General features: G+C 43.1%; 3 protein-coding genes across 3 annotated transcripts; 1 reads left to right on the top strand and 2 right to left on the bottom strand.

Annotated features, from left to right (window-relative positions):
- Positions 1–216: 216 nt before the first annotated feature.
- LOC131284724 (mucin-2) lies at positions 217–7,172 on the bottom strand. The gene is made up of 5 exons (XM_058313585.1): positions 6,961–7,172; positions 5,353–6,890; positions 5,013–5,289; positions 3,403–4,197; positions 217–2,153 (listed from the first exon to the last, which is right to left on the bottom strand). Exons 2-5 carry the CDS (start codon positions 6,862–6,864, stop codon positions 298–300), a joined length of 4,440 nt encoding a protein of 1,479 aa, XP_058169568.1. The 5' UTR covers positions 6,865–6,890; positions 6,961–7,172; the 3' UTR covers positions 217–297.
- Positions 7,173–7,838: 666 nt separating this feature from the next.
- Positions 7,839–9,988, top strand: LOC131287112 (mitochondrial nicotinamide adenine dinucleotide transporter SLC25A51). Its single transcript, XM_058316131.1, has 3 exons — positions 7,839–8,785; positions 8,858–8,987; positions 9,060–9,988. The coding sequence occupies exons 1-3, from the start codon at positions 8,307–8,309 to the stop codon at positions 9,342–9,344; spliced, it is 894 nt and encodes a 297-aa protein (XP_058172114.1). The 5' UTR covers positions 7,839–8,306; the 3' UTR covers positions 9,345–9,988.
- Positions 9,989–10,914: 926 nt separating this feature from the next.
- Positions 10,915–12,740, bottom strand: LOC131284722 (putative fatty acyl-CoA reductase CG5065). Its single transcript, XM_058313584.1, has 4 exons — positions 12,115–12,740; positions 11,495–12,040; positions 11,161–11,418; positions 10,915–11,089 (listed from the first exon to the last, which is right to left on the bottom strand). Exons 1-4 carry the CDS (start codon positions 12,738–12,740, stop codon positions 10,915–10,917), a joined length of 1,605 nt encoding a protein of 534 aa, XP_058169567.1.
- Positions 12,741–24,931: the final 12,191 nt, after the last annotated feature.

Here is a 24,931-nt window from a genome sequence, read left to right as displayed (position 1 = left end):
CAGCAAATGGGATTTGCTAGGCAGGACACAGAACTGCTACACGCATAGGACATGGCGTCCGGGGGGACAGTGGAATCGGGGTATGGTTATTTACATAATTATATCTCCAACGGTTACCGTGCTGGTGCTGCTGCAGGCGTCAACTTTGGCAGTCGTGGGCAGACAAAAGCGCCGACTAGGTCGCCGTTGGGCGCCGTTGCGGTCGTCGTCGTCGGCGTCGTCGGTATCGATCGTTCTGCCTCGTTCACGTTCCACGTCACGACGTCGGCTCCGATCGTAACCGTGGTGAAGTAACAATCATTTCTTCGTAAAACTGTTGCTCGATATCACGTTGCTGAGAAAGGAATGTGTGGCTGGTTTGGCCCCGGCCGTACCCGTTGGACCCGCCGCTGCGTTCGGTGTGATGAAGGACAGTTCCGGTAGCAAATGCATCTGTGGCTGCTGTGGTAGCCCACCGATGCCCGCCTGGTGATGTTGGTGGTACGCGTGGTGATGGTGGTGTGCGGGATGCGTTGGCACTCGCGATGCACCGCCAGCGTTGTTGTTGTCTGGTCGGCCATAGAACTGTTGCTGTGGTGGTAGCCCCGCGTACTGCTGGTGGTACGGCAAAGATTGCTGCTGGCCTGTTGCCGCAGCAAGTGAAGACATCGGATTATAATACAGACTGTTACTGTTCCAGGAGCTGAACTGGGGCGGCGGTAGCTGCGGTTGGTTCCAGCTGTTGAACGCCGCCTTCACTCCACCGGCTCCTCCGGCGGGTGGTCGAGAATAGTTGAAGTTGTTTTGACTAGACGAAAGACGATTGTGTGATGTAAAACCGGCCGTCGTTGGCGTACTCGAAATGAAGTCAGTCCATTCCTCTTGCGCTACACTGGACGACGGGGTTGCCGACGATGTGTCTGGTGCCTTCTGCTGATTCGTAGTAGCTGATGCTTTCGGAGGGACGGAAGTTTGCATCGGCTTGGACGAGATGAAATCCGTCCATTCGTCCTCTTCAGTCGACGAAATTGGCTTCGAGCTCGTTGCTACGCTTTGGTTGCTATCTGCTTTCGGAACCCCCGCCGCTGGGACGGCCCTCGTTGCCGGTGCTTTCGATGATGCAGGTTTGGCAAAGGCTGCTTCAAACCGGGCCAGCTCATCGGGATCGATTCCCGGCTCGGGCCAGTTGATCTGGGACATCGACTGGGGGCCACTGCGTGAATGCTGCGCATCTTTGCCACTCGCCGGTGTGGAAGCCTGCTGTGGCAACAGTATCGCCGGACTAAGCAGCATCACCGGCGAGCTAGTGTTCGAACGATTGTGCTGTTGCACGTTCGAAACGGACTTGTTAACTGGCTGCGAAGCGCTACCAGTGGGTATGGGCGCTGGTGGTGGTATGGTGGCCGCTTGAAATTCGGTAAAATCGTCATCCTCACTAGCGATCGGATCTTCTGCACCATTTCGTTTCCCTCCGTTGGGAGCAGTGACGGATCGGTCCTCCAGTTCCTCCGTTGGGGAGTGTCCAATCACCGGCCGTGCGTAAGACGCTGCCATTGGTCCGGGAATGGCTGAAGGCGGTACGTTAACGGGCACCGATTGGAAGTCGTTGAACTCATCAAAGTCGGGTTCCTTCCTGATTCCGGCAGCTGTTGTTGCTGACGGTTTGTCCAGACTGTACTCGACATCATGATACTCGCGCACAACAATATCACGATCGGTAATATCACGCGACACCGGCGTACCGCCCCGGCTGGGCGTAAAAATGTGTGTTTCCTGCAGCTTGATGGTACGCACCAGCGGTACGTTGTTGGGAGAAGTGGAAATTGACATAGGTTGCTGCTGTGGTGGTGGGGAGGGATAATGCTGAACGGGCCCTGGCTCTTGATTCGCGTGTGGCAGGGTGGTAGCATGCTGAACATTACTACTACCAGCGGTGGCGATGGCGGCTGCTGCGGTGGCGACGTTGGCGGTGAAATCTAACGAACGAACGTCATCGTCATCCTCTAGGTGTGACGACGGTGGCGGCACCGCTGACGCTGGCACCGCAGCCATTACTGCTATGTCATCTGCAGCAGTCGCGCCTGTGTCTTCTGGGATTTCCGGATCCAAAATTTCGCCCTTTGGCCCATCCGCGGGCTGACCAGTGGTGGCTTTTTGGAGCATTTCTTGGACACCTTGATTGAAAGATTGAAGATTGATCGTATACAAGTGTGAGTAACTTTAAATGGCATGGTAAGAGAATGGCAAAACAAGGCCGAAAATGTGTGCAAACAGAAAAATTAAATAAGAATCCAACTCGATGTTACAGAGCCAGCATTCTGGTTTTGCTTCACAGATTGTCTTATGCACTATGAAGGGCTGCTCAATTTATTAACATTCAGCCCTGTGTAAATATTTCTTCAATAATAAATACATAACGGGTTTTCCCCAATTAGATGGTCAATCAATTGTATGTCGGCTAATTCTAAAAAAAGTGTGTGAACCTAAAAAAAACTCTTCAGTATCTTGATTATGTTGACTTTTCTAGATATTCAGACAAAATTTCCAAATGATAATAATTTTGATTTTAAGCTAACTTATCTTAACTTGATTTATTGTATTTAAAACCAATCACCAGCTTTTGGTTTTTAGATACTACCCGGTTGGCGAAAATTTAAATTTTTGCCGCTACTATGTAGTTCCAGCATGAGTCCCAGCAATTTGCCATGGAAAAACTTGCTGTAACTACACGATAGCTGCAAAAAACTGGATTTTTTGTCAACCGGGTACTAACAAATTTTTAATTTTCGGATAACGAATAATTTAACAGCTGGTACATTAATTTGAATATTGTACGCTGTGCTTCTATGTCTCTAGCCAGTAAATGAAAGAGTAACTATTTAAAAACAGTTAACAATAACTCGAAACTCCTGCGAATGATGGAGAGTCTATTGGTTATCCAGAAAGTAGAAACTATTACGTCATTCAACATTTTCAAAAAGAATACATATTTTATGACCATCCAATCGGGAACCATCCTCTATCAAAATAGAATAGAATAGAACATCATGGCATGCAACAGATGTCCTGTAGTTTGCAGATAGTATGTACATACCCTACCCAAACAATACCATGCAACGCAAAATCCACACCTACTAAGTTTTGACCACAAATGAAAAACCCAAGTACATGCAGAACGGAAATCTATGCAGGCATGCATTGTTTTTTGCAATAAAAATCGTAACCGATTGGAGAAGGTATGGAAAAAAGATAGAAATAGATGAGAGTGAATCAAATCGTTCCAGCATGATGATGTTTCTATGCGCACAATAAACCAAAAACAAAACTCATGCATCAGTGGCATTGAAGAACAAAGTAAAGTAAGAATAAAACGCAGAATCACGACATCAACGAAGGAGGCCAAGAAGGTTTGGCGCAACTTACTAAGATCCAAATAATCGTCAAACGATTGCGCACGAACGGAAGCGGAAGTAGTAGTGGTGGGTTCCGGGCGGTGGTGCATTGCACCGGGTGCCATCAGTTCGAAACCGCCGACCAGTTGCCGATCGGTGATCCGGTCAGTGCCGGAGAGCAATGGGCAAGTGTTGCCGATCACCATCATGCCCACCGGCGGTGGCATGAGGAGTGGCGTCGAAGTGTGTGTAATTATGTTATCCGTCGGTGTAAATTCAAATTCAATCGGCGTAGTTGGCGTTGTGGTGGAGGTGGAGATCAGTAAATCGCGATCGTCGGCAAAGGAAAGCAAAGCGATAGTACAATCCAACGGTGCGCGAAGAGGGTTAACATCCGTGCCAGCAGTAATGGAGCAATTTGCGTCGATTTTCGTTTGCGATTGTCGAACATTATTACCACCGGTGCCATGTTGTTGGTTCGGGCGGTAAGTTTGCGTATGGTTTGTTGATGCCAACAACAGGGTTGTTGGTGCAGTAGACGGTTGTATAGGTGGTTGTTGTGGTTGTGGTGGTAGTGGTGGTGGTGGTGATGGTGGTGAAGTTCGTGGTAAGGTTGGTGATAACAATAGAGGTGTTGTTATAGTTGTTGATGTTGTTGCCGCCGGAGTTGTTGGCGAACATTGCGGTAGTTGCACAGTGTTAGCAACGTAAGACGTGGACCGGAGTGCAGGGGGGTAGGAGGAGGAATCAACATTTATTTTATCGTTCAGACTTGCCATCACCTCTAGCTGTTCTAGGTCCAATAATAAAGTGTGTGCATGTGATGCTAAGGGAAAGTTGGGCGGTTTTGTAGGGGTCGTTAGGGGTATTGTTGGAATTCATTAGATGCGATCATGTTGATTGGTACATTATATATTAAGATATTGATTGATTCAACAATGAACAGAGATACAAAGGAAAAAAGAAAGAAAAGAAAATAGACATTGATTGAAATATGAAGCTGCAGAGAGCAACAAAATTTTATGTGTTTTGCATGTAAATTGTATGTTTGCAATGATAGATAGCGGAAAACACGTTATAGATGGACTTTTTATGACGTGGCACTTTTATGAAGTGAACTTACATTGATTTCTAAGTTAAATTTCAACATTTCCTCCCCGAATGTGGAAAGAATTGAAAAATGGAACCTACTCATATGAAAGGCAAAGGCCATATCAGAGGAAACGGCCATTAAATTATATACGCAAGAGGAACAATATTAAATATGGTTGAGGTCATGTTCAGGTTTGTATACCATTCTAGCACTATGGGTTGTTAATCTTAGTGCTTGAATACCTAACATATAAATGGATTCAAAGGTGCATCATCAAGGGGAGACCACAAAGTTTATTTTCGCTAATATACAGCCATTTGGTGAGGGAAAATAATAAAATTTATTAAAAGGCCAAGCGGTATGAACACGATGTTACGGTGATGGCGCGAGGTGAATATGATTGTGAAAAAAATGTATGCGTTAAATAAAATTCGTTAACAGCTTGCATTGCTGAAAACAAAACAAGTTAAACCAAACGAAACAAGTGTCCACGACGGTGGGAAAGTTTGGGGGCCAACAGGAGACGAGGTAGATGAACGATTGCTTACCTTCAAGTGGATTCACCAACCCCGAGCTATTCCAATCGAACTGCACGGCCGGAACCGACGATGAGCTTGGTGCAATTGTCGGTTGAAGTGGATCGAGACCAGCGACCATCGGGCCCACAACCTTTGACGCAATAGTCGACGCGTTGGCATGTTTCTCGTTGGCGGCTGAACCGGAATCTTTGGACGCCATGGCATCCGGTTTCAACGGTTCCAGAGGGTTAAAGCTAAGGTTTGCTGCAAATCGTGGCATTGAGCTATTCCATTTAGGCCCGTACATCTGCAAACAAAAGGATTGGTTCAGTGGAAAACCCCAACTTGAAACTATTCCCCAACGACTTACAATATTTCGCGAATCGATTCCAAGTGCGGTAACGAGCGCCTTGCTGCTCGTAGACTTGCTGTACTGATAGGTCAGCGCACTTGTATTGTCAAAGTCTTGCAGCTGGGAATGTAGCGAGTTGTGAGGAATGCTATGTCCCACCGCCGATAGCTGACCCGTATCTGAACTGAACGGTTCCGGATTGATGCTGGGAAACATCGTTTCGAGCAGACTGTGTACATTTTCCAGTGAAAATGAAGGTACCGAAGCGATCGGCGGGTTGCTAAAGGCCGACTGCTTGAAATCGCTAAACTCTCCGAAATCATCGTCGTCTTCATCCGCGGGTGGATCGTTAATGGGCTTTGCATGGGCAGAGTTAAACATTTCACTTTTAACAGCAACTTCTGAACACGCGTCCTTAGTCGATTCTACTTGGAATGATGTCGTCGGTGGTGCCAGCGATATGTTTGCAGACTTGGACGCGACAGGTTGTTCCGAGAAAGTGGCAAACTCTTGGAAATCGTCAAAGTCATCTTCTGGCAAGCCTTGCTCGGAGGATTGATTCTTTCCTGACGCTTGCTGTTCGACATTCGGCATCGACTTGGCTTCTTCTAGTGGAGTTTTTACCACAACCGGATCATCGACTGTCGCCGGAAAAGATGCTTGGAATGAGTCAAATTTACTAAAATCAGCATCGAATGTCGCAAAATCGGTACGGCTTTGCTGCGAGACAAAGTTGCTGTCCGCCGACGGTGTCGATTCCAGTTGAGCGTAGTCATCCAGCTCGAACGAGACATCGTTTGCCGTTGGTATTTCCAGCACGACGGAGGATCGTTCGTTTGAGGCGGTGGTAAAATCGGTAAAGTCGTTTTCCGTGTTATCGTCAAATCGACCACCCTCCTGAATTACGGGTGTAGTTCGCTCGGCTGTCGTCGGGACGGCCACCGCTGGTAGATCAACCTCCGTCTCAATCCCCGACCCGGTAGCTGAGCTCGGGTTCGGGTGGGTAGGGACGTGATCGTCATCTTCTGACTTCGACGTGTCTGCATCGAAGTGCAACGATGGTAGGCTGACACTGTCCTCCGGTGGTGGTGGTTCAGGCGGTTGTGATGGGCAACCGAAGGGTTGAAAATCGTAATCCTCCTCGTCTACCGTCCCGCTTACCGCTTCTTCGTCATCTTCATCGAAATCAACGTTCGCTGTCGGTAATATCAACGAAGGAGGGCTATCATTTCCAACTCGTGGCACAAATGTGCCTTTAGTTTCTGCTAATCCCGGGATACTTGTGACTTCTTCCGTTTCCTTCTCTATCACAGGTTCGCCAGGAATCAGTTTCGGGGTCATCATTGGTGGTACCGTTGCGAAGTCTCCAAAATCATCCTCCAAACAATCCGCCCGACTGTTGTCATCGACATCAATTCCGTCATCATCTGGAATGTCCTCCGGTCCGTAATCATCGGCATCGTCATCTGCGTCGTCGAAATCAATCGGGGGAGGTGTATGACAAACCAGTGGTGGAATCTGACTAGACATTTCTGCACACAGGTGTTGCCGACGACCTTGAAATGTTTCATTTAGAATAATTGCTATTTGCTGCAAAATTAAAAACAATCCGGAGGCCTACCATACCTGATTCCTTACGTTCGATCAATAAATTATTAAGTAAAACCGCCGCTTCTACGATATTTTAGCTGCAGTTGGTCACTTTTTCTCCAGCACTTTGTCGTCCAGCAATTTGCCAGCAAATCAATACACTACACGACGACTCTCGACGACCCGCAGTAGCAGATCGAACCCGCTGTCAACTAAACGGTTTCAATCTTAATCATGTAACATTTTAATCTGCGTTGAGCAACGTGTAAGCAACAAATGTTTTTCGTTTCCACTGATTCACCATTTCACTAGTGCAGAAAACATGAAATTTTCCACTTTATGAAGCACGAAGAAAATTGCTTCACTCGTTCGTAACACCTGCGACTTAGTGGTGTAAGCTCATAAAGGGAACAAGGAGTTAGAGAGGTCCGATAACTCCAGAATCAGTTCCAAATCTTGTAATTCGTTCCCACGATTGGTGGGTTTCGAAATTGTTGGAGCTTGTTCGTAAATTGAAAGAAGAAAATGTTTTGAGACGATAATTTTATTAATCCACTCTGCCAAAACGGTGCAGTTTGTGCCGTTAAAGATGAATCATAACTGAATCAGTCGGAAAGACCCGAAATTATTTCGATTCGCCAAAAGAACATTAATCAAATTTGAAATATTGTAAGGCGATGCTTGCAATCTGCGGATACAAATTTAAAGAAAGTAATTATTGTTTTTCGTTCAGAAAGCACAGGAACTCATAAGCCAAGACAAAACGCTAATTTCAAATAATTCGGCAAATTTGGATCGGAGTTAATTCCAGCTCTGCCCATGCAGCAATTTTGCCAGCTGATATTGACATTTGTGAAGCGAGGAACAAAAAAAACAAACTAGGAATAATACCACAAACCACACGAGACGGTTCTGATCTAATCAATTTTATCTGTGAGTTTTGTTGTAAAAGCTAGGAATGAACGGATCGTAGTGTCGGCGTGAAGCCAAACGTTTGGCAACGAAATCTCGCGAAACGTTCTTTTGCTGCGGTCAAGACCTCGAAAAAAGTTCAAAAATAGCGCGCAGCGGATACGCCTGGTAGCATTTTTGTTGACGTTCGATTCTTACCGAAAGAAGCATCATCAATCATACCCAGCTGTGGCCCTAAATTATATAACCCACGAAATAAGGGTAACATTTTCGAAGCATGGCCAACAGATTTGTGTCCCGAGGCTGTCCACATTTAAACGCACAATGATGTGTGAGAAAACAGGAACACGCTGTTGACTTTATGCTAATTTATATGAGCACAAAACACTCGCACACAAACACACGTACACGCACCTGTTGGAGGGAAGATTCGATTCTGTTTGCAAAGCAATCTGGTTGACCGTATCACCATGGCAATCGTACGGGCAGAAACGGCCGGAGTGCCTCCCACGGTGACGGCAGCAGCAAATGAAACCACCGTTCCGATATTCTGCTGGCGAGAATTTGCCTGTGGCTGGGGAGCAGCATTTGTGAATATAACGGCGACCTATCCGATCTACAAAATGATCTTCCGGCAGATGCTACATGGCGTACACTTGACGCAGGCCTTTGGCCAGCTACGCAGCGAAGGAATGACTTTCCTCTATCGAGGGATATTTCCCCCGCTAGCACAGAAAACCATTTCTCTGTCGCTAATGTTCGGCGTGTACGATAGCACCAGGCGGCCTTTGGTAGAATACTGTCACGTGAATCCTTACACCGCGAAAACAGTGGCTGGCATGGCTGCTGGAACAGTGGAAGCTGTACTGATGCCTTTCGAGAGGGTCCAAACGCTGCTAGCAGACGCCGCTTACCACGAAAAGTATCGCAACACCCACCACGCTTTTAAGTAAGCTAATAACGATACGGTGAAAGGTTTTAACAGAGCGGCAATACTATATTTCTTTTGTAATGTTTGCAGAATCATAATTATGGAAAATGGTATTAAAGAGTTGTACCGCGGATTAGTACCGATTCTGTGGCGCAACGGCCCATCGAATGCAATGTTTTTCATACTGAGAGAAGAAGCCGACAGTCGATTACCAAAAAGAGTAAGCACATAGTTAAAAGACCATTGCGTATAACAGATTGCTGTAATTGATTCTATTTTACTCTTTGTCCAGGCAACCATTATTTCTCAACGTACTCAAGAGTTTGTCGCCGGAGCGTGCATTGGTGCATTTATTAGTTCCCTGTTCTACCCGCTAAACGTGCTTAAAGTAACAATGCAGTGTCGGGTGGGTGGACCTTATGAAAACATGTGGGCCGCTCTGCAGCAAGTGTACAATGACCGCGACCGGAAGCTACGAAACGTGTACAAAGGTGTCTCTATGAACTGTACTCGTGCGTTCTTTAGCTGGGGAATCATGAATACGGCCTACGAGCAGCTGAAAAAAGTGTTTTATTGAAGCAGTTCAGTGAACCGTGAAACAAACATCTCTTTTGCAATATGCAAATTTAGCTAATCGATCATTCTGATACACTAGTCAGACGCGTTTGACAGAAGTTACTCGCCGAACGAAGTACAAGGCATCTAATGACCGTGCGGTGCGATCAAAGATCTATGTTTCACTGCGTATCTACAGTTTCATGTACCCTCAACAGCATGTTCTGTCCTTTGCATTTAATGCGATTTCACTTGTCGGGTTCGCCGTTCAGGGGGCTTTAGTTGTTTTTTCCCAATCACCACCACGTGTTACAAAAAAGTATTTAGTGTAGTTTTGGCTCGTCGTGTAAATATCGATTTGTAAATATCTACATAGTGTGTACAACACATTTGCTGTACTTTATTGTATTTCGCGTGCGCAGTTCAACGGTTAGCTTAGCTATGATTAATTTAGGAAAATTATGTAGCCGCAGTTTGCTCGAAGCGAATCTTAAAACCAAAATAATATCCCAATATCATTGGGTTGTGTCGTACAATAAAACGTTCAAGATAAAGTGAATGGTGGTTAATGTGTAATTAAATAATGGTTGTAGCAATTCCTTTTCCGATATGTAGCGAATGACGTTATCCGTACAAAATGTGACCTATCCTAATAAAATTGCCATGATATGCACAATTTAAAAGTTACAAGTATGCTAGACTTTCTTGAAAAAACAAACTTGTCACAAGTTAATGTTCACAAACTATATAGTGTATGTGTTCAAATTTGACCCCATCGTTTAAGAGGCTAAACTAAACCTCCTTTTCGTAAATGATGTGCATTTTCGAGCACATACTGCAACACGGTCCAGTGGCTTCGAGTATAGAGTCAGGAAGTTTGATATGTACGGTCAGAATAATGACAAGCCATCAGAGCTTTGCTTTAAGTTTTAACACATTTGATTTCTACGTACTTCGATTTTTTTTTAAGAACAATGTTAAATCTAAAACGTTGCTAAAAGTTATGACGATATCGTGATAGGGTTATGCACAACCGAAGAATGTTGATAAACCCCTGTAAATGTAGTAATTCTTCGTTATTTTCAAAGGCAACGGTCGTTGAATCGTCATTATTTAAATGCATGAATTTAAACTTGCCACGGGGAACTGGTCAGGTTTATAACGTGAACTCCAAGAATGCCGGCGGTATGTAAACTAACTCAAATGAGATAGTTCGTCCCAAGGCAGTTTCAGCTAAAGGAGGTAAGTAAAACATATTTTAGGAACACAAAGTAAGGAAGAAATAATGTTTCTTTCAGGCTTATTTGCCGACAATAGGCTTATTTGCCGTATGTGAGATGTGTTTATTGATGTAGTTCACACTTTGCATTTGTATCTCGGTCGATCGAGCATTTTTGAAAATAATTTTAATTTTTTTCACTTCCGAAGGCTTTTGAAAATAGTGTGAGATAGTGCAATAATATGTATATCGTGTATCAATTTAAAATCGGATTTATCTATAAAAATACACACTTTCTAACATTTACAAATATGTCTAACATGTATAGAGTATATGTTTCGTATAAACGTGTCTAAGTACTAGCAACATGAAATCAGAGACCTTGCCTCACTGCACCAGTCGACGGGTAGCTGTTACCTCGAAGTCCTGCGATAGCGTTGTCGAACACATACTGAATCGAACCGGTTACCACTTCGAAGTAGGTCCAAGCTAACCAAAGCCCAAGGACGTATATTCCGACCTGGACAATTTTGTCCATTATGTAAAGTCTAAAAGTAAACAAATTGGCGATAATCAAGTTAACTGTTTTCAAATTTGAACAAACTCTTGTTCGACTTACTTTCGTAGCAGCTTTCGGGCTTGCGGTAACGTTTCGGGTGCTTCCTTCAGGATATACTGGCGGGCTCCGAGAATGAAATCGTACAAATAGGTTTTGTAGTTGATTTCGGTGACATCAAAATAAAAGCTTTTGCGATCGGCCTCGGAAAGCCGCTTGTACAAGTTTTTGGTGTTGTTGCACTTAAAAATCCACTCCTTGGTCGTATAGTACTGGAGTATCGTCAATCCGGATGATATCTTCTTCTGAACCTTTACCAAGCTAAAAGAAAAAGATTTCAAAGGTTGTTACACGCGATGGTTCATAAGATATTTCACGGTCTTCTTTTGCTACTTACAAAGGCTTACGACGCAGGAGAAAGAGCAGGAAGTCGATCAAGTAGGCAGGCAAGAAGTGAAAAAAGATGACACAGAGTAGATGGTAGAAGTAGTTCGATTTGATCGACCCATCCGGATACCACAGAGCAAAGCAGAATGGATTCTCATTCAACACTTGGCGGCCAGTTTCCAGCACCTCACCCCAGCTGATTGGATTGTCCGCCGACGACGTGAGATTGTAGTACATCACGTCATCCTTACGCGGATTGCGCATCCGTTCGGCCCCGATTGCGATGATTGCGTTCATCGTCATGTCGACAGGCATGAAATCAGCCAAGTACTCGGGATTACAGTGCATGCTGCGAATGACGCCTCGACCGGCCCCAATCAGAAGCCCCGTCGGCCCATTGGTACCTTCTCCCCAGCCCGGTAGCGGTTCCCTCATGGCGGCCGTTACGATCGATGGTCTTGCGATGGCGAGCGGTATCTTACCACGAGACTGATAGACCAGATCTTCGGTAAGAGCCTTCGTGTAGGCATACGTATTGGGAAGATTATTCAGCAGTCTGTAAACGAATAGGAAATGATCGTAGCAATATGAGGAAATTGACCAAACGCTGACGATGGGTAGCATACCAACCTAGGTGTTATGAGATCCAGAATGTCGTCATCCAGCAGCCCAACCATCTTCGATATTCCTTCCGGATTCTGTGGGGCAGTGTAGTGTTTCTCCTCCAGCACCGCCTCATTGCACTGGCAGTAAGCCGTAGATACATGTACGAAGGACACCAGCTTGTGCATCTTTTCTGCGAGTGCTAATACTCGTATCGTACCGTTCAGGTTTATGTCGACCGCCTGTCGAATATGTTGGTCAAAGCGCACATTTGCGGCACAGTGGAATACCATCTCGACGTTCTCCACCAGCTCCCGATGGTCCGCCTCGCTCAGGCCAAGCCCTTGGCTCAGTATGTCGCCCCGAATGAGCCGGATCTTTTCCAACCGATCGCTGTACTTCTCGCGCACTTGCTCAAACACCAGATTCTTCACGTACTCATCCTTGCGCTGAGCCGGATCTACGCCCTTCTTGGAGCGGATCAGCAAATATATGCATCGAATGTCCCCGCAGTCACGCAGCAGCTTTTCCACCATAATCTTGCCCATGAAACCGGTTGCGCCGGTGATAAAAATTGCCCGGCCGGCATACGCCTCGGCGATGCTGCCCGCTTGTGGGTCCGGCAACTTCGTCATCGCGAGATCCTCATCCATGATGCTCAACGTTCGGTCGCCTTCGCTGTTCAGGTGATGGCGCGCTCGCACAGCATAAAAGAATCCCGATCGATCACACGGTTGATGGTCTGTGTAGGGAATATGGAAGCCGTATTTATTGATCATATTTGTTTTTCAAAAGTTAATTGAGATTAAATATTTACAAATAATCAAAGCCACGATTAAAACAGGTATACATAGAAAAAACACCAACTGTTTTTTAATGGGTGAATTCGTTTAGCACTAGAGTCTAAATTTTTTTTCAATATGTCGAAAATGGCTAAATATTTTTTAAACCCTTTAAATAAAAGCCTTTTCTTACATTCCAAAACTAGATTTTTTTTGTAAACACCCGTTTCTAGAACCAACAGGACCATGTACGAATGCTTTTTCGTTTTTCAAAATTTTGAACCGGTTAAGTGCTGGTGTTTTTTTCAAATTGCATTCTGCAATTGTTGTCTATCTTTTGGCATTTTTGCTGCTAGTTTGGATATTTAAAATTTTCATCTTTTACTGTGTTTTTTTTATGTTTTGTATGTTTTAGTATATTTTGCAACGAAACCATTGTTAGCCTAATCATTATTCACTGTAAAAATGTGATACTACATTTCAAATGTATTTTAATGTATTTGCTTCCTTACGCACACCTGTTTTTTGGATTGACATTTTTTTCTTTTGTAAGTCTGAAAATTGTTGTAAGATTTCTGACCCGATCTTTTTCCTTTACAACGAATGAGCGGAATTATGGAGATGTGTATGGAAAAACCAAAAACGCTAAAAAATAGTCAACGAATTGATCAAATAGCAGCCTTTTACTGATCAGAAAAATCTTCATAAAGTAGTGTTTCGAAAAAAAACGATCAGATTGACCGCTCCAAAGCATTCGGATAAGATTCCAAAGCAAAGTATTCTAGAATTATTATTATTATTCTACCATAGCAGGTGATATTTTGAAGGGATCATGAGCATGGAAGCGTGTTTAAAGATTTTTTGTAAATTAAGTTTGCTTCATTACTCTATTATACACGTGATTGAGTTGTTCAGGGCTGTTGGTGAATTTTAATGTTCAAGCACGTTTTTCAATCACTTTTTCGTATCGATTCTGGAATGTTCTCGCCTTGGAAACGTTGTACTTCAAATATTAGATATCATAGCAATTATACAAAATAATTGATAGATACAAAAAGAAACCAATTAATTTCATGAACCAAAAGACGTTTCCCTTTTGACTGGAGCAAAAATGAATACGTTTACTTAACTTAAAAATACTCTTGACGGTGAAGTCAAATGTATCAAATGTTGTAGGCTTGAAAAAGAAACAACTATAAGAGTGTCACAAAAAAGGTATTATTTTCGTTGCTTAAGAAATGTTTGAAATTGAAACTTTTTTTATAGCATTTATCACAACCTTTGAACAACGAAACCTCATTTGCAATTTCTTGAACTCTTTTAACAGGTTTGGTCACCTTTTTTGCTATCAAAATAAAATGGGTTATGACAATGAGACGTGGTTTAGATGTTGTTCAGTTATGGCTTCTTACATCAGTTTGCCTATTAGCTCCATTTTCTTTTATGTGACAAACTGAACGTATGCGTTTATCTTGGGGTGATTAACAACTCCCAAACTGGTTAACCTACGGTATGAGACCAGTTTAGGGCCCAATGTACGTAGAAAAAAAAGTCTTGTAGGTGCGAATAGTGCCTGATGCGACGAATGTGAACCCCGGGCATCCGATAACGTATTGGGGTTAATGCCAGTGGAAAAAAGTTAGAGTATTCAAAATCGTACGTTATTTCATCGTCTAAACGAACCTCTCAAAAAAGGAATTTAATTATACAATCGTTGGTAAGCCACCATGTGCACATTAAATAATAAAATGTTACAGTGCTATACAGTGCGGGAGTTTTATTAGCACTTTTCTACTCTGCCTGATCCGGGAGTGGATTACTTTAGTACGTGAAGAGTTGGGCACGGTGCAGCTGTGCGTATCCGTGCAGCACCAACCGAAGGTGGTAAAATAAAAACAAGTTTTAATAACCTTTTCCATACTTTCTGCAATCGATGCGTAAACGACCAACAAATCCATCGACGCAACCCTTACGCAATGAGATATCATCTTCGGGCTAGTGGTTTGCTTTAGCTTTGCTTCAATCAAGTGTAGAGATTCTTGTACATATCCTACGAACGTTCGATCGTTCAACATTTACCGGGGAGGGTTATAATGCATGCCAACGACTGTAACCTCCTTAGCACGACCTACACTTGCTGTTCGACATCATTTTTTCCAACCACTTATGGCACCAGCAGGGAGGAGTGCTGGTCCTCTGGTGACACCTTGTTTTCTTCAGCATGCAATCTGCTCCCCACTAAAGTATTCGTCATGAAGTACACAATGGGCACTAGTGGAGAGTAAAACATGAATTCTGTACCCTTTGCTCAGCACACGCGACTGCGGACACTTATAGATCCTGTTTATAAATCAAGCAAGGCGCAAAAGAAATGGCGCGATAATTAAGGGTCAAGGCAAGCGAGAAAGAAAAGTGATAAACTTGGTAAGAACTACTGCACTCCAGACACCGCTCGGCCCAGGAATCTTAATATATACAGCGATCTAGAAATCGTACCAGTTCACCTCGGTTACAGTAAAAATTTCACCATGACCTTTTTTTTCACCGAAGCGCAGTTTCATTATTCATTTAGCATGTTGTTGTGAACCTTCTGCGGTAATGGCATATTTCCAATTAGCAAACATTTTACAACGTTTCATTTCTAGAAAAATTCTAGTGTGAAAGAAGCAACCATACCTCATATGCATACGCGCATATCTTGAAGGTTACGCGATCGGATGCACCTTTTTATCGATCGTCAAGAGAGGGGACAGGTTTCGGGTTTGTCCTTAACAGTGAATACTGTTTTCGGCTATCAAACGGCCACCGATGGATATCGGTTTGGCAATGGAGCGCTTATCGTGGACTTGAAATTAAAATTTAAGGTCAAGCTGGGGATGCCATAAAGAGTCCACCAAAAACGGATCGTTCCAACCGTTTATGACAAAACATGCGGCCACGCTAAGGCGCCGATGGTCGTTCACCCGATGCTCGCCCGGGCGTGCCCGTGAAGGTATTTCAAACAAAAGACTTCAACCGGTAGCATAAGCGACGAACCCTGATAATTGACGGACGGGATGCATTACTGATAGGTGTGGGATTTTATATGCCTAGTCGGTGTTACTTATTGATTTATCGCTGTTTTTTTCATTCGCTGAGACAATGCTTACAATACTTAAATTTGAAAAATCGAAACAACTTCGATAAAAATGCGCTGGTAGCGCTTTTTGTTTTTTAAATCTATATTGAATTTCAAACGCATGATCGACGGTGTCTTCAGTTGGTAATATGTCATGGTACTGCGTCAATATTCCAAAGACAGCACATCGATGACGTGAATAACTAAGGGACTTTTTGTATCCGTTTCAGTTTGCAGGGCTAATTGACATTCTTTCCTCGTTTTGTTGAAGGAATCGAAACAGTTCCGCGTCATCGTTCGGACGTACCACGCGTTAAACTAAATAACTTCAAAGGAACTGTTTAGGTAAGCGGTAACTAGCTTCATCATAGCAAATAACTTTTCTGTTAATACAGTCCACATGGAAGCTCAATAATTATTGATGAATTGTTAACACATCGACAAAAGCTTTATATATTTTTTAATACTGAAAGTATGTTATCACTTATTTTACGGCTTTAAAAAACACTTTCTTTACATCCATACGACATTGTTATCATTATCTTATTCTCCTCATTCTTCGCCCCCTTCGCGGTATTGCGTCACGTGCAGGCAGCTATTACAAATTTCACTTACTTCTATTTGCCGGTGGAAGAGCTGCCGGCTCGCGAGTTGTGGTCGGGTATAAATGTGTCATTTGGATGGATAAAACAATCCCCTCCAATCATGGCGGCGAAAGAATACACACATATCAGCCCGGTTTGGAATCCATTAACGTGACCGTTGTAAATACCGACTGTCGCAAACATACGGCACCTGCAGGGCGGACGACGGGGATTCGTAATTCGTACCTCGCACAACAATGACTGCAGCATGCAAATGCATCTGTACGAGTGTGTTGGGCGGGGGGAAATAATGTACCGAACACCCTCATCGGTTTATGTACTTAGTTTACTTATTGCATTTACCTACAGCATTTTCTTGTGTGCTCAAACAAATAAAACTAAATAATAAACCCGTGTAAAGATAAGACAGGACATGGTTGTGTCGTTGTTATATCTCTAATTATAAAATCAGCTGTCGGCGTACTTCTTAAAACTGTTTGAATGAGTGAGCTTTCAAATGTTAGCGAGGGGCGTGGTAGAAACTATATAGATTAAAGGATGTATTCCTGGAATTAATTCGTGTATGCTGCAATGTCAACCACATCATCCTCATTTACCCATCCCCTACGATAAGTCGAATGAATCAATTAACTTTATCAACTTATCCATGTGGCGAGCCCCTTCTGACGCATGGCGTGCCATTAGCATTCGATGCTATAATATTTATCTTTTTTAAATCTTTTAAATTCGCCCCAACGGGCACATCAGCTTCGACATATTGGCTGGCATCTATTAATATCCTTTCTCTTCAGTGCACCTTGAAACTAAATTCTCTTTTCGGGTTTACGAAATACTGGAAGCAAACGTGTGTAGCTAAAATACGGGCTAGTCGCTTCGTTTGCATCCTAAACCGATCATGGCGATCAATGGCAATGAAATGCTTACAAATTTGTGTATGTGTGTATGTGTTCGAGCGGGGTGAGAACTCATCTTTCGAAGCCCAAGATCATATGATAGACAAAAGGCGAAAACACAAATCATGAATTAAACATGAGCACAGGGAATTTCGCTAGTTCCACTAGTTGGACTACTTCGACTATGATAAGATTCAACCGGAATTCTGCAAACTGCCTGCGGTCAATGATTTGGTATTGGCAAAGATTATTTCATAGTAAAAGACAAGTTCTTGCCGAAATCGAAACGAAATCTAGCATACGGCAGATAAAGATACCCTAATTTTTATGCGGGTTTCTAGCTCTTCAAAATTTCAACGAACCGTAGAAATGTATGTTTTTGAATCTGGAAATTTTAACCACTTCTCGATGTTTATACTGATTCAAAAATCTTACGGTTTCCAGATTATACTCATGTTTTTCAGTTTTTCTCATGATCTCTGCGAATACAATAAACTGTAGAAATTTTATTATGGCGGTTCTTTTTCTTCAGAGCCTACCCAATTTGAGGCTGTTTGCCATCCATTGGACAGAAGGTTTAAAATCGTTTCACTTTGAAATACATAACAAACTGTTATACCCTTTCGATATACTTATTTGTAAAGTACAAGGATTATATTGAATATGAAAAAATATTTACGTTTTATCACGATGCGAGTTACACTATTTGTCGTAGGTATCGAACTAGTCACTTCACAAAATCACTTGGAATCTCTTTGGAAAAAAACCTTTGTACTTCGTGTTACGTTCAAAGATATCCTGTAAATTAAACAAAAAGTAAAATGTGACACAACTGATTCTTGAAACCATGCACGCCATCAGTTCACGATTTAAACTATCCGCGTCTAGTTCGAGTCCACACAGCACACAGCGATGAACTGGTTTGGCACAGTTTGCACACCAAATAGATGAGAGAATCCCACAGTCAATAAAAGCTACGCCACCATAAACCTTGAATCCGCTGCCAAAAGGATGGCCGGTAGCCAGATTGATATATTTGCACACAAATTCGGATGGCCTTGGGCTAGGCCAGGAAGGCGAACACGACGCCGTTCGGGCTTGGTATCGCACCGATATCGACGACCAAACGACGGCCGTCCACTTTAAGTCACCACCAACCGTACCGAGAGACTGTCCACCAGCGACTGAACGGCGCGTTCCGGACTGCAAATCAGATATAACTTCACGTACCGACGGAACCAGAAGAAACCGCGCACACACATAGGCTGGGCGCCCCCGTCATCAAGCGTACGCCCGTGGGGACCCACGACTTGGACGGGCCACTGCGCTGACGGGTGCAGCCATGCTGCTGGTAAATGTTTACAAATTTCCGTTTTCCATTCTGGCCACGGGGCCACGGGGACTCTTCGGCTGTTGGAACGTGCAATTTTTGTTTTACCTTTTTTTTTCGGTGACGCTGTTGATTTTTGACTGATGTAAGACGGTTGGAAGCCGTAATTTTTCCGGTGTGGGAGAAGGCGGGTGGCCAGTGGAATGAATGGAAGATGCGGCCTTAGTGCGGCCGACGTACTGCCCCCGGCGGGTCATACGCTATTACGTCAGTGCACACGGTGGGGTCGACCGTGGGTCCCGAGCGTCCCGTCAGGGTCATCCTGGCGACCCAATTCTGGTAGCCCGTTTTTCCAGTTTTCCCCCGCCGTAAATGAACTTGGACTGGAGAAATTACGATCGGATCGGTGGAAGGTATATTTTTACCACATTTTTCCACGCTATTGTACGTGTATTATTCGTAGGTGCATTCCAACGAAACTTTTTCCATCCCTATCCAATAAATCCAGTTTCTTTCGCTTAGCTCGCGCTTAGTCAAAGGTGCGGAGAAAGAAAAAACTAGCGTATGCAGAAGTTTTTTTCAAATAAGATTTGTTTTTTCAATATAACACAATTCAAAATAGATAGTGATTTGGTAACCAGTTTGTTTGATAATTAATTGTTTCTCACATGTCAACTTTTTTTTGTCAATACGCTGGAAATTACAAGTGCAAAAAATTTAGTAAGTTGACCTTGTTTGCTATAGTTTAAATAATTACCATTTTTATCAAGCTGTAGAATAATTTTTTTTTGGGGTCCGCGACAGCCGAGTGGTAGCGCCGGTTAGAAAATCGGCCCATGAGCGCCGTGGCTCACAACCTCGACGGCGTGGGTTCGAATCCCAACCGAGACCGAACCCTCCCCTGTACGAGGGGACTGACTATCCACGTACACATAGGGTAAAAAGTCTCGTAAGCCCTTTACAGGGCAGGCATGACCAACAAGGTCGTTACGCCAAGAAGAAGAAGAAGAAGAAGAAGAAGAAGAAGAAGAATAATTTGATGATAAAATAGATTAATGAAAAATGTTTCACTTGTGATTAATGATTAATGAAAGATGTTTCACAAAATGTGAGTACACTTATTTAATAAATTAGCATGTAGTAATAAAATATTTGTGATTTATGAAACATTAAATAAATTAAATGTTTACAATTAATTAAAAGTCCAGCACAACTGCGAAATGGTTTTTAAAAAAATGAACAGAAAAGCACAAGGGTAACGGATTGAATAAATATTCAGCGATTTAATAACTATACTCCCTTTTCTCGCTTGGTTGGAATTTGTAAGGCCAGCATTTCAGCCCTTCAGACTAATACTTGTTCCGGACCACCTTTTATAGCCTGCAGAAAGACGTCCTACTAACCTTTGCTGGTACCGTGCTGACCGTTATTACTTGCATATACTTTTAGATGCGACTCGCCGCGATTATCTTAACCCCTAATGGTGCCTCTAGTGTTGGTTATGTTTTCCTCGGTACGCCCACCGCATCTGACGATTCAAAAACAATAAAACATTTTGCGCGCAAAATACCCGCCTCCGAGTGGCGCAAATCAATTACCGAAGAGAAGTCGGACCATCCACGACGGCGATGCTGCTGTAAGAGCGAGGCAGAACAGATCCATCCCAAGTGTGGTTGTATTAAAACATTGGAGTAGCTGGTTGGTACGCCAAAGAACCCATTGAACCACGTTCGCTTTCGTCCCTTCCGATAGTCGGCTGTAAGAAGAATGTGTTCCTTTCCATTTCTGGTCTGTTGCTAAAGTATGCATAGTTTTACATTGCCCAATTGCCTCCTCGGAATCGATCCGGTGGAGTTGGGAGTAATAAACAAAGGCATTTTTCTTCTTATGAGTGCGTGGAACAAATGGCGGAAAATCTAAATGCACTTGTGATGTTAATCTGGGCATGTCGATTGACGGCCGCAGCCAACGGTGAATGGTTGCTGGCGGCATGCAGTTTTAGATGCACCCATGGGGCTCCTAAAGCAACCGAAAGAAACCGTTTAAAATCAGATACATTTATTTAGGTTACATGCAATAACCCATCGGCGAGTTAAACTTTCAATTAAACTTTCGGTTCATGCATACTGCGTGATTATGACAAGGTTTACTTCCACACGAAACCTATTGTGTAACACAATTGCCAAAATGACTGATGGAAGCTTAAGTATTTTCTTTAATGATTGTCGTGCCAAGTTAGTTATATTCGGTGGGACAATTGCACAGCGAGGGTAGCACTTGACTACGTACGCGAATTCAATTAATCTTACAAACCTCCTCGACCTTCAGGCGATACCTTTGTTCACTTTTTGCAAGATTTTGCCATTATAAGATCGAAAGGGACGCTCCAACCGCCGGGTTTGCTTGTCCAATTATATACTTCTGGTGAGGTCATGATGATACTGATACTACCACTTTAAGGTACGGGAGATCTTATGTACCCGTTACGGGTGTTCAGATTGCCGTTGGCGATTACAAATAATTGAGATGCGCTCTGGCCAGTTTTTTCTCTTTCCGCTCAAGAAGGGGATGACGATGCGGCTGTTCGTGATCGTTGTATGCAGCTTTAATCACTTAGGCCGGGGACTATTGAATCCATTGGCATTACAAACTCAGTATGTAGTAATAGGATTACTTTACTACGCTGACATCGATGAGATGGACATTTTTCATCTGGAAATCATAGTAACGCTTGTTGATCGACAACAAATTTTTGCGATGTAAAGATGATGTAACGCTCATCTTATCGATTAATGCTGCTCGAGATCACCTCCACTAAGTACTACTAATTGACCACCGTGCAGATAATGGCTAAATATAAAACTTTTCCGTGTTATGTGTGAGCCAGATTTTGAGATTAATTTGAATTGTAGTGTCATAAAAATTTTGCATGCATCAATGGTTCGCCATATGTATCTATACATTTGTAAATTTTAAATCATTCAGTTGATACCCGTTTCAAAAAGCCTTTAATACAATGATTTTTTAATTTTTTGCTTGAAATATAAAAAAAATAGAATTTACACTGCACTATGTACTACTTTTCCACCGTTTTTTCGCCATTGGGACACGATGGTGAAATATAAAAAATATGTTCGGGCATTACAAAAATGTAACTGAAAAACAGAACTACGCATTTGAATGTATTTACAGCTTGAATAACCGTCCATAATTTATGTTTTACTGGGATCAGATTCACTTCCTGGTTGGAAACCAGTGGAAATGATTAAAAATCATCACGCGAGGTGATTTGTAGATTGATCAGATTTATCGCCAACTACCTCGTGCAAATTCCGGCTCATAAAAAGTAATCGACATATCGATCAGGATGCAAGCGGTAATTAGAAATACCTTTGCTGCAGTGAGCCGATGTAATGAGCGTGTAGTAGTCGGCTGGTTTGTCGGGAAAACCGTAAGGGACCCCAACATTGACACACTGCAGATTTTCGTTCCTTCGTTCTTAAGGTCACGGGCCTTCCAACCGGTATGTGTTGCATCAATAGGGTAGTTTTGAACGTTTAAATGTGGGGCGGGAGTCCAAAAAGCAAGCTTTTCATTTATATTTCCAGTTTGATGTGTCATCCACCACCACGGTTTTTGCCGCCCTGTGGTGTGAATTATTGTTACGACATGTAAGTTGAAGAACGTGTTACCGCATCAGTGCCTTCTTTTGGTTGTTTCGACTTTAGACTGAAGAATGAATCACGTTGCATATGCGCTGCTTCTAATTAAAGTCCTGAGCAATGCGTTTAGTAGCCACCTGATGCCGTTTCACAATCCCGTCACCTACTCCAGACAAGCCTGAATATCAACGAACCATACGAAATTTCACTTTCAGCACCAGTAGTAGGCCTTGCAAGCGGGCGACAATAAACATATCATTTCTTATAACGGTGCATCGTCGTCAGCATAAGGTTACTTAGACGGTAGTGAGATCGGCGTTGCCACACGAAGGTTGTGTCGGATCGAGCTGGCAAAAACAAACCAAAACCGGCCGTAGGCGCGCACGCTTTTGCAGCGTCATCCGTTACGCACGACCCATGAGGTGCTGAGAAGTCATTAGATGTGCGCCCGTCCCTGCTTCGCAGATCATTAATCAGCACACTTGGCCGACGCGTTTGCAGCACAGCACGAAAGTGCATCCGAAAGTGGGAACGGGCGGGCGCCTATGCACTTGGATGCTCTGGCAATCCAATAAACCCCCTATGCAGTTACCACAGACAATGCTCGCGGAACTGTTGTGCTGCTTGTGTGGTTTCGCGGTTCGCCCCGTGATTGTTCTCCTCGGCCAAAACCAAACGGACCATGCACGTGCCGGAAATACCCTGGTGTGTACCGAAAATTGGTTCAAACTTGGCGTTGGCCGGCGGGCCTGGTACCACATTCTGCACCGATCGGTATGTCATTAGCATGTGCACCAGCGTACAATAAAATCTCATAGCGTGGCCACCGACTTGCCGCGATCATAATGATGCATTTTTGCCACTGCCACGAACCACAAGGTTGTTCAATGAATGCAAGTTGTCAGCAGGTTTGCACCACGCCTGTATTAATGTTTCGGTCTGTTCTAGTGCAAGATTAGCGCAATACAGCGGAACCTCGTTCTCACAAGGTAGAAAAGAGGGAAATTATTTATTGTACCACCCATTCAGCTAACCCATTCAGCAAAAGCTACATATTTTATCTAAGTTTTTTACTAAGCATTTAATCTAAGCAAAAGCTACATATTTTATCTAAGTTAGTAGTTGGTTTTCTAAGTAATTGCATTATTGTGAAAGTTTTGCTTGAAATTTGCATGTCAGCATCATTCTTTGTTTTTAACCCCCCATGTCTCATCACAACATTATTTCCTTTGCATTTATTAGATTATTCTTATAGCCACTAAACCAGTTGGCTAGATCATACAGGGTGAAAGGAGACGTCCAATGGCGTTCTATAAATGATCGCTCTAATAAATACTGTAGCAGATTTGTTTTTAGACTTTTTAACAATGCAAATATGAAATTGAAATAACATTAATGAGTTAAAAAACAGGTTTGAAACTTTTTGATCTATTTTTTTCTTCATTTTGTTATTTTTTGTGCAGATTGTATTTTATGCTCACATCCTGTTGTGAAGCGAAGTGTATAGAATCAAACGTTTTTTTTTTTGAACCAAGAAAACAATATTTATTGAACAGGAACTAAATACTATAGATTCCAAGATGACACGCCGTGCTTGCAATCATGGAAGCTCTAATGAAAAAGGCAAACCAAGACTTTGTTAGCCATCAAATTTTCTGAACAAATATCAAATTGTCCGAAAGCTGAAAATGCTGCCTCGTCCATGCGTAAATATGTAAAAATCTGCGTCCCAACGGATAATTTGCGTACATTAGAAGAAGGTGTATTCTCTTATGCTACCAGCTGTATCACAATGATGGTTGTTCTATTTGCTCTTTTTTGTGCCTCTGTCTATGGATACCGCAGTGAATGGTTACAGTGGGAAATTTTCGTTTAGCACTTGCCCACGCCAGACAACGTGCTCTTAAACTTCACCTCTACCGTTTCCCTGCACTACGGCCGCAATTAGCCACGAGCGTAATGAGTTTTTTTTTTCTCTCGACCGTTTAATGAACTTTATCGTTTAAATGTTACCGGTGTTACAGAAGACTAGGCCACGCTGCGGAAGGCGGCCTCATCTGATTGGTGTCACGATGGTCGTAAGCAACGGGGTCTCTATTTCACTTCACTCAGCATCAGGCAGTTAGGTGTTGGTGGGTGGCCAGCATGTGTGGAGCTGTGGAAATGGAACAGAAAAAAGGCGACACCTGTTCGTAAAACGGTCCAGAGCTAAAGAATGGCCGTGACCCACTGTGTCGGGCAGTTGTTTGCGCGTCCGGCATGAGCTGGTACATGCATAAATTACATGCAGGTAGGAAACAGAGTGTGCAAGTTCGCACATAATTATGATTGATATTTATAAATGGTGATTTATCAGGTCTACTTATATTAACAATCCGCTATCCGTTAAACGATGTATTAATATAGATAACTTTAAATCATCTAATTGAACACAAAAGTAACAAAGACAGATGA

This window comes from Anopheles ziemanni, chromosome 3 (genome assembly GCF_943734765.1).
Source record: "Anopheles ziemanni chromosome 3, idAnoZiCoDA_A2_x.2, whole genome shotgun sequence".
Taxonomy (NCBI): domain Eukaryota; kingdom Metazoa; phylum Arthropoda; class Insecta; order Diptera; family Culicidae; genus Anopheles; species Anopheles ziemanni.
The sequence above is the reverse complement of the archived record's forward strand: the minus strand, read 5'-3'. Positions and strand labels throughout refer to the sequence as shown.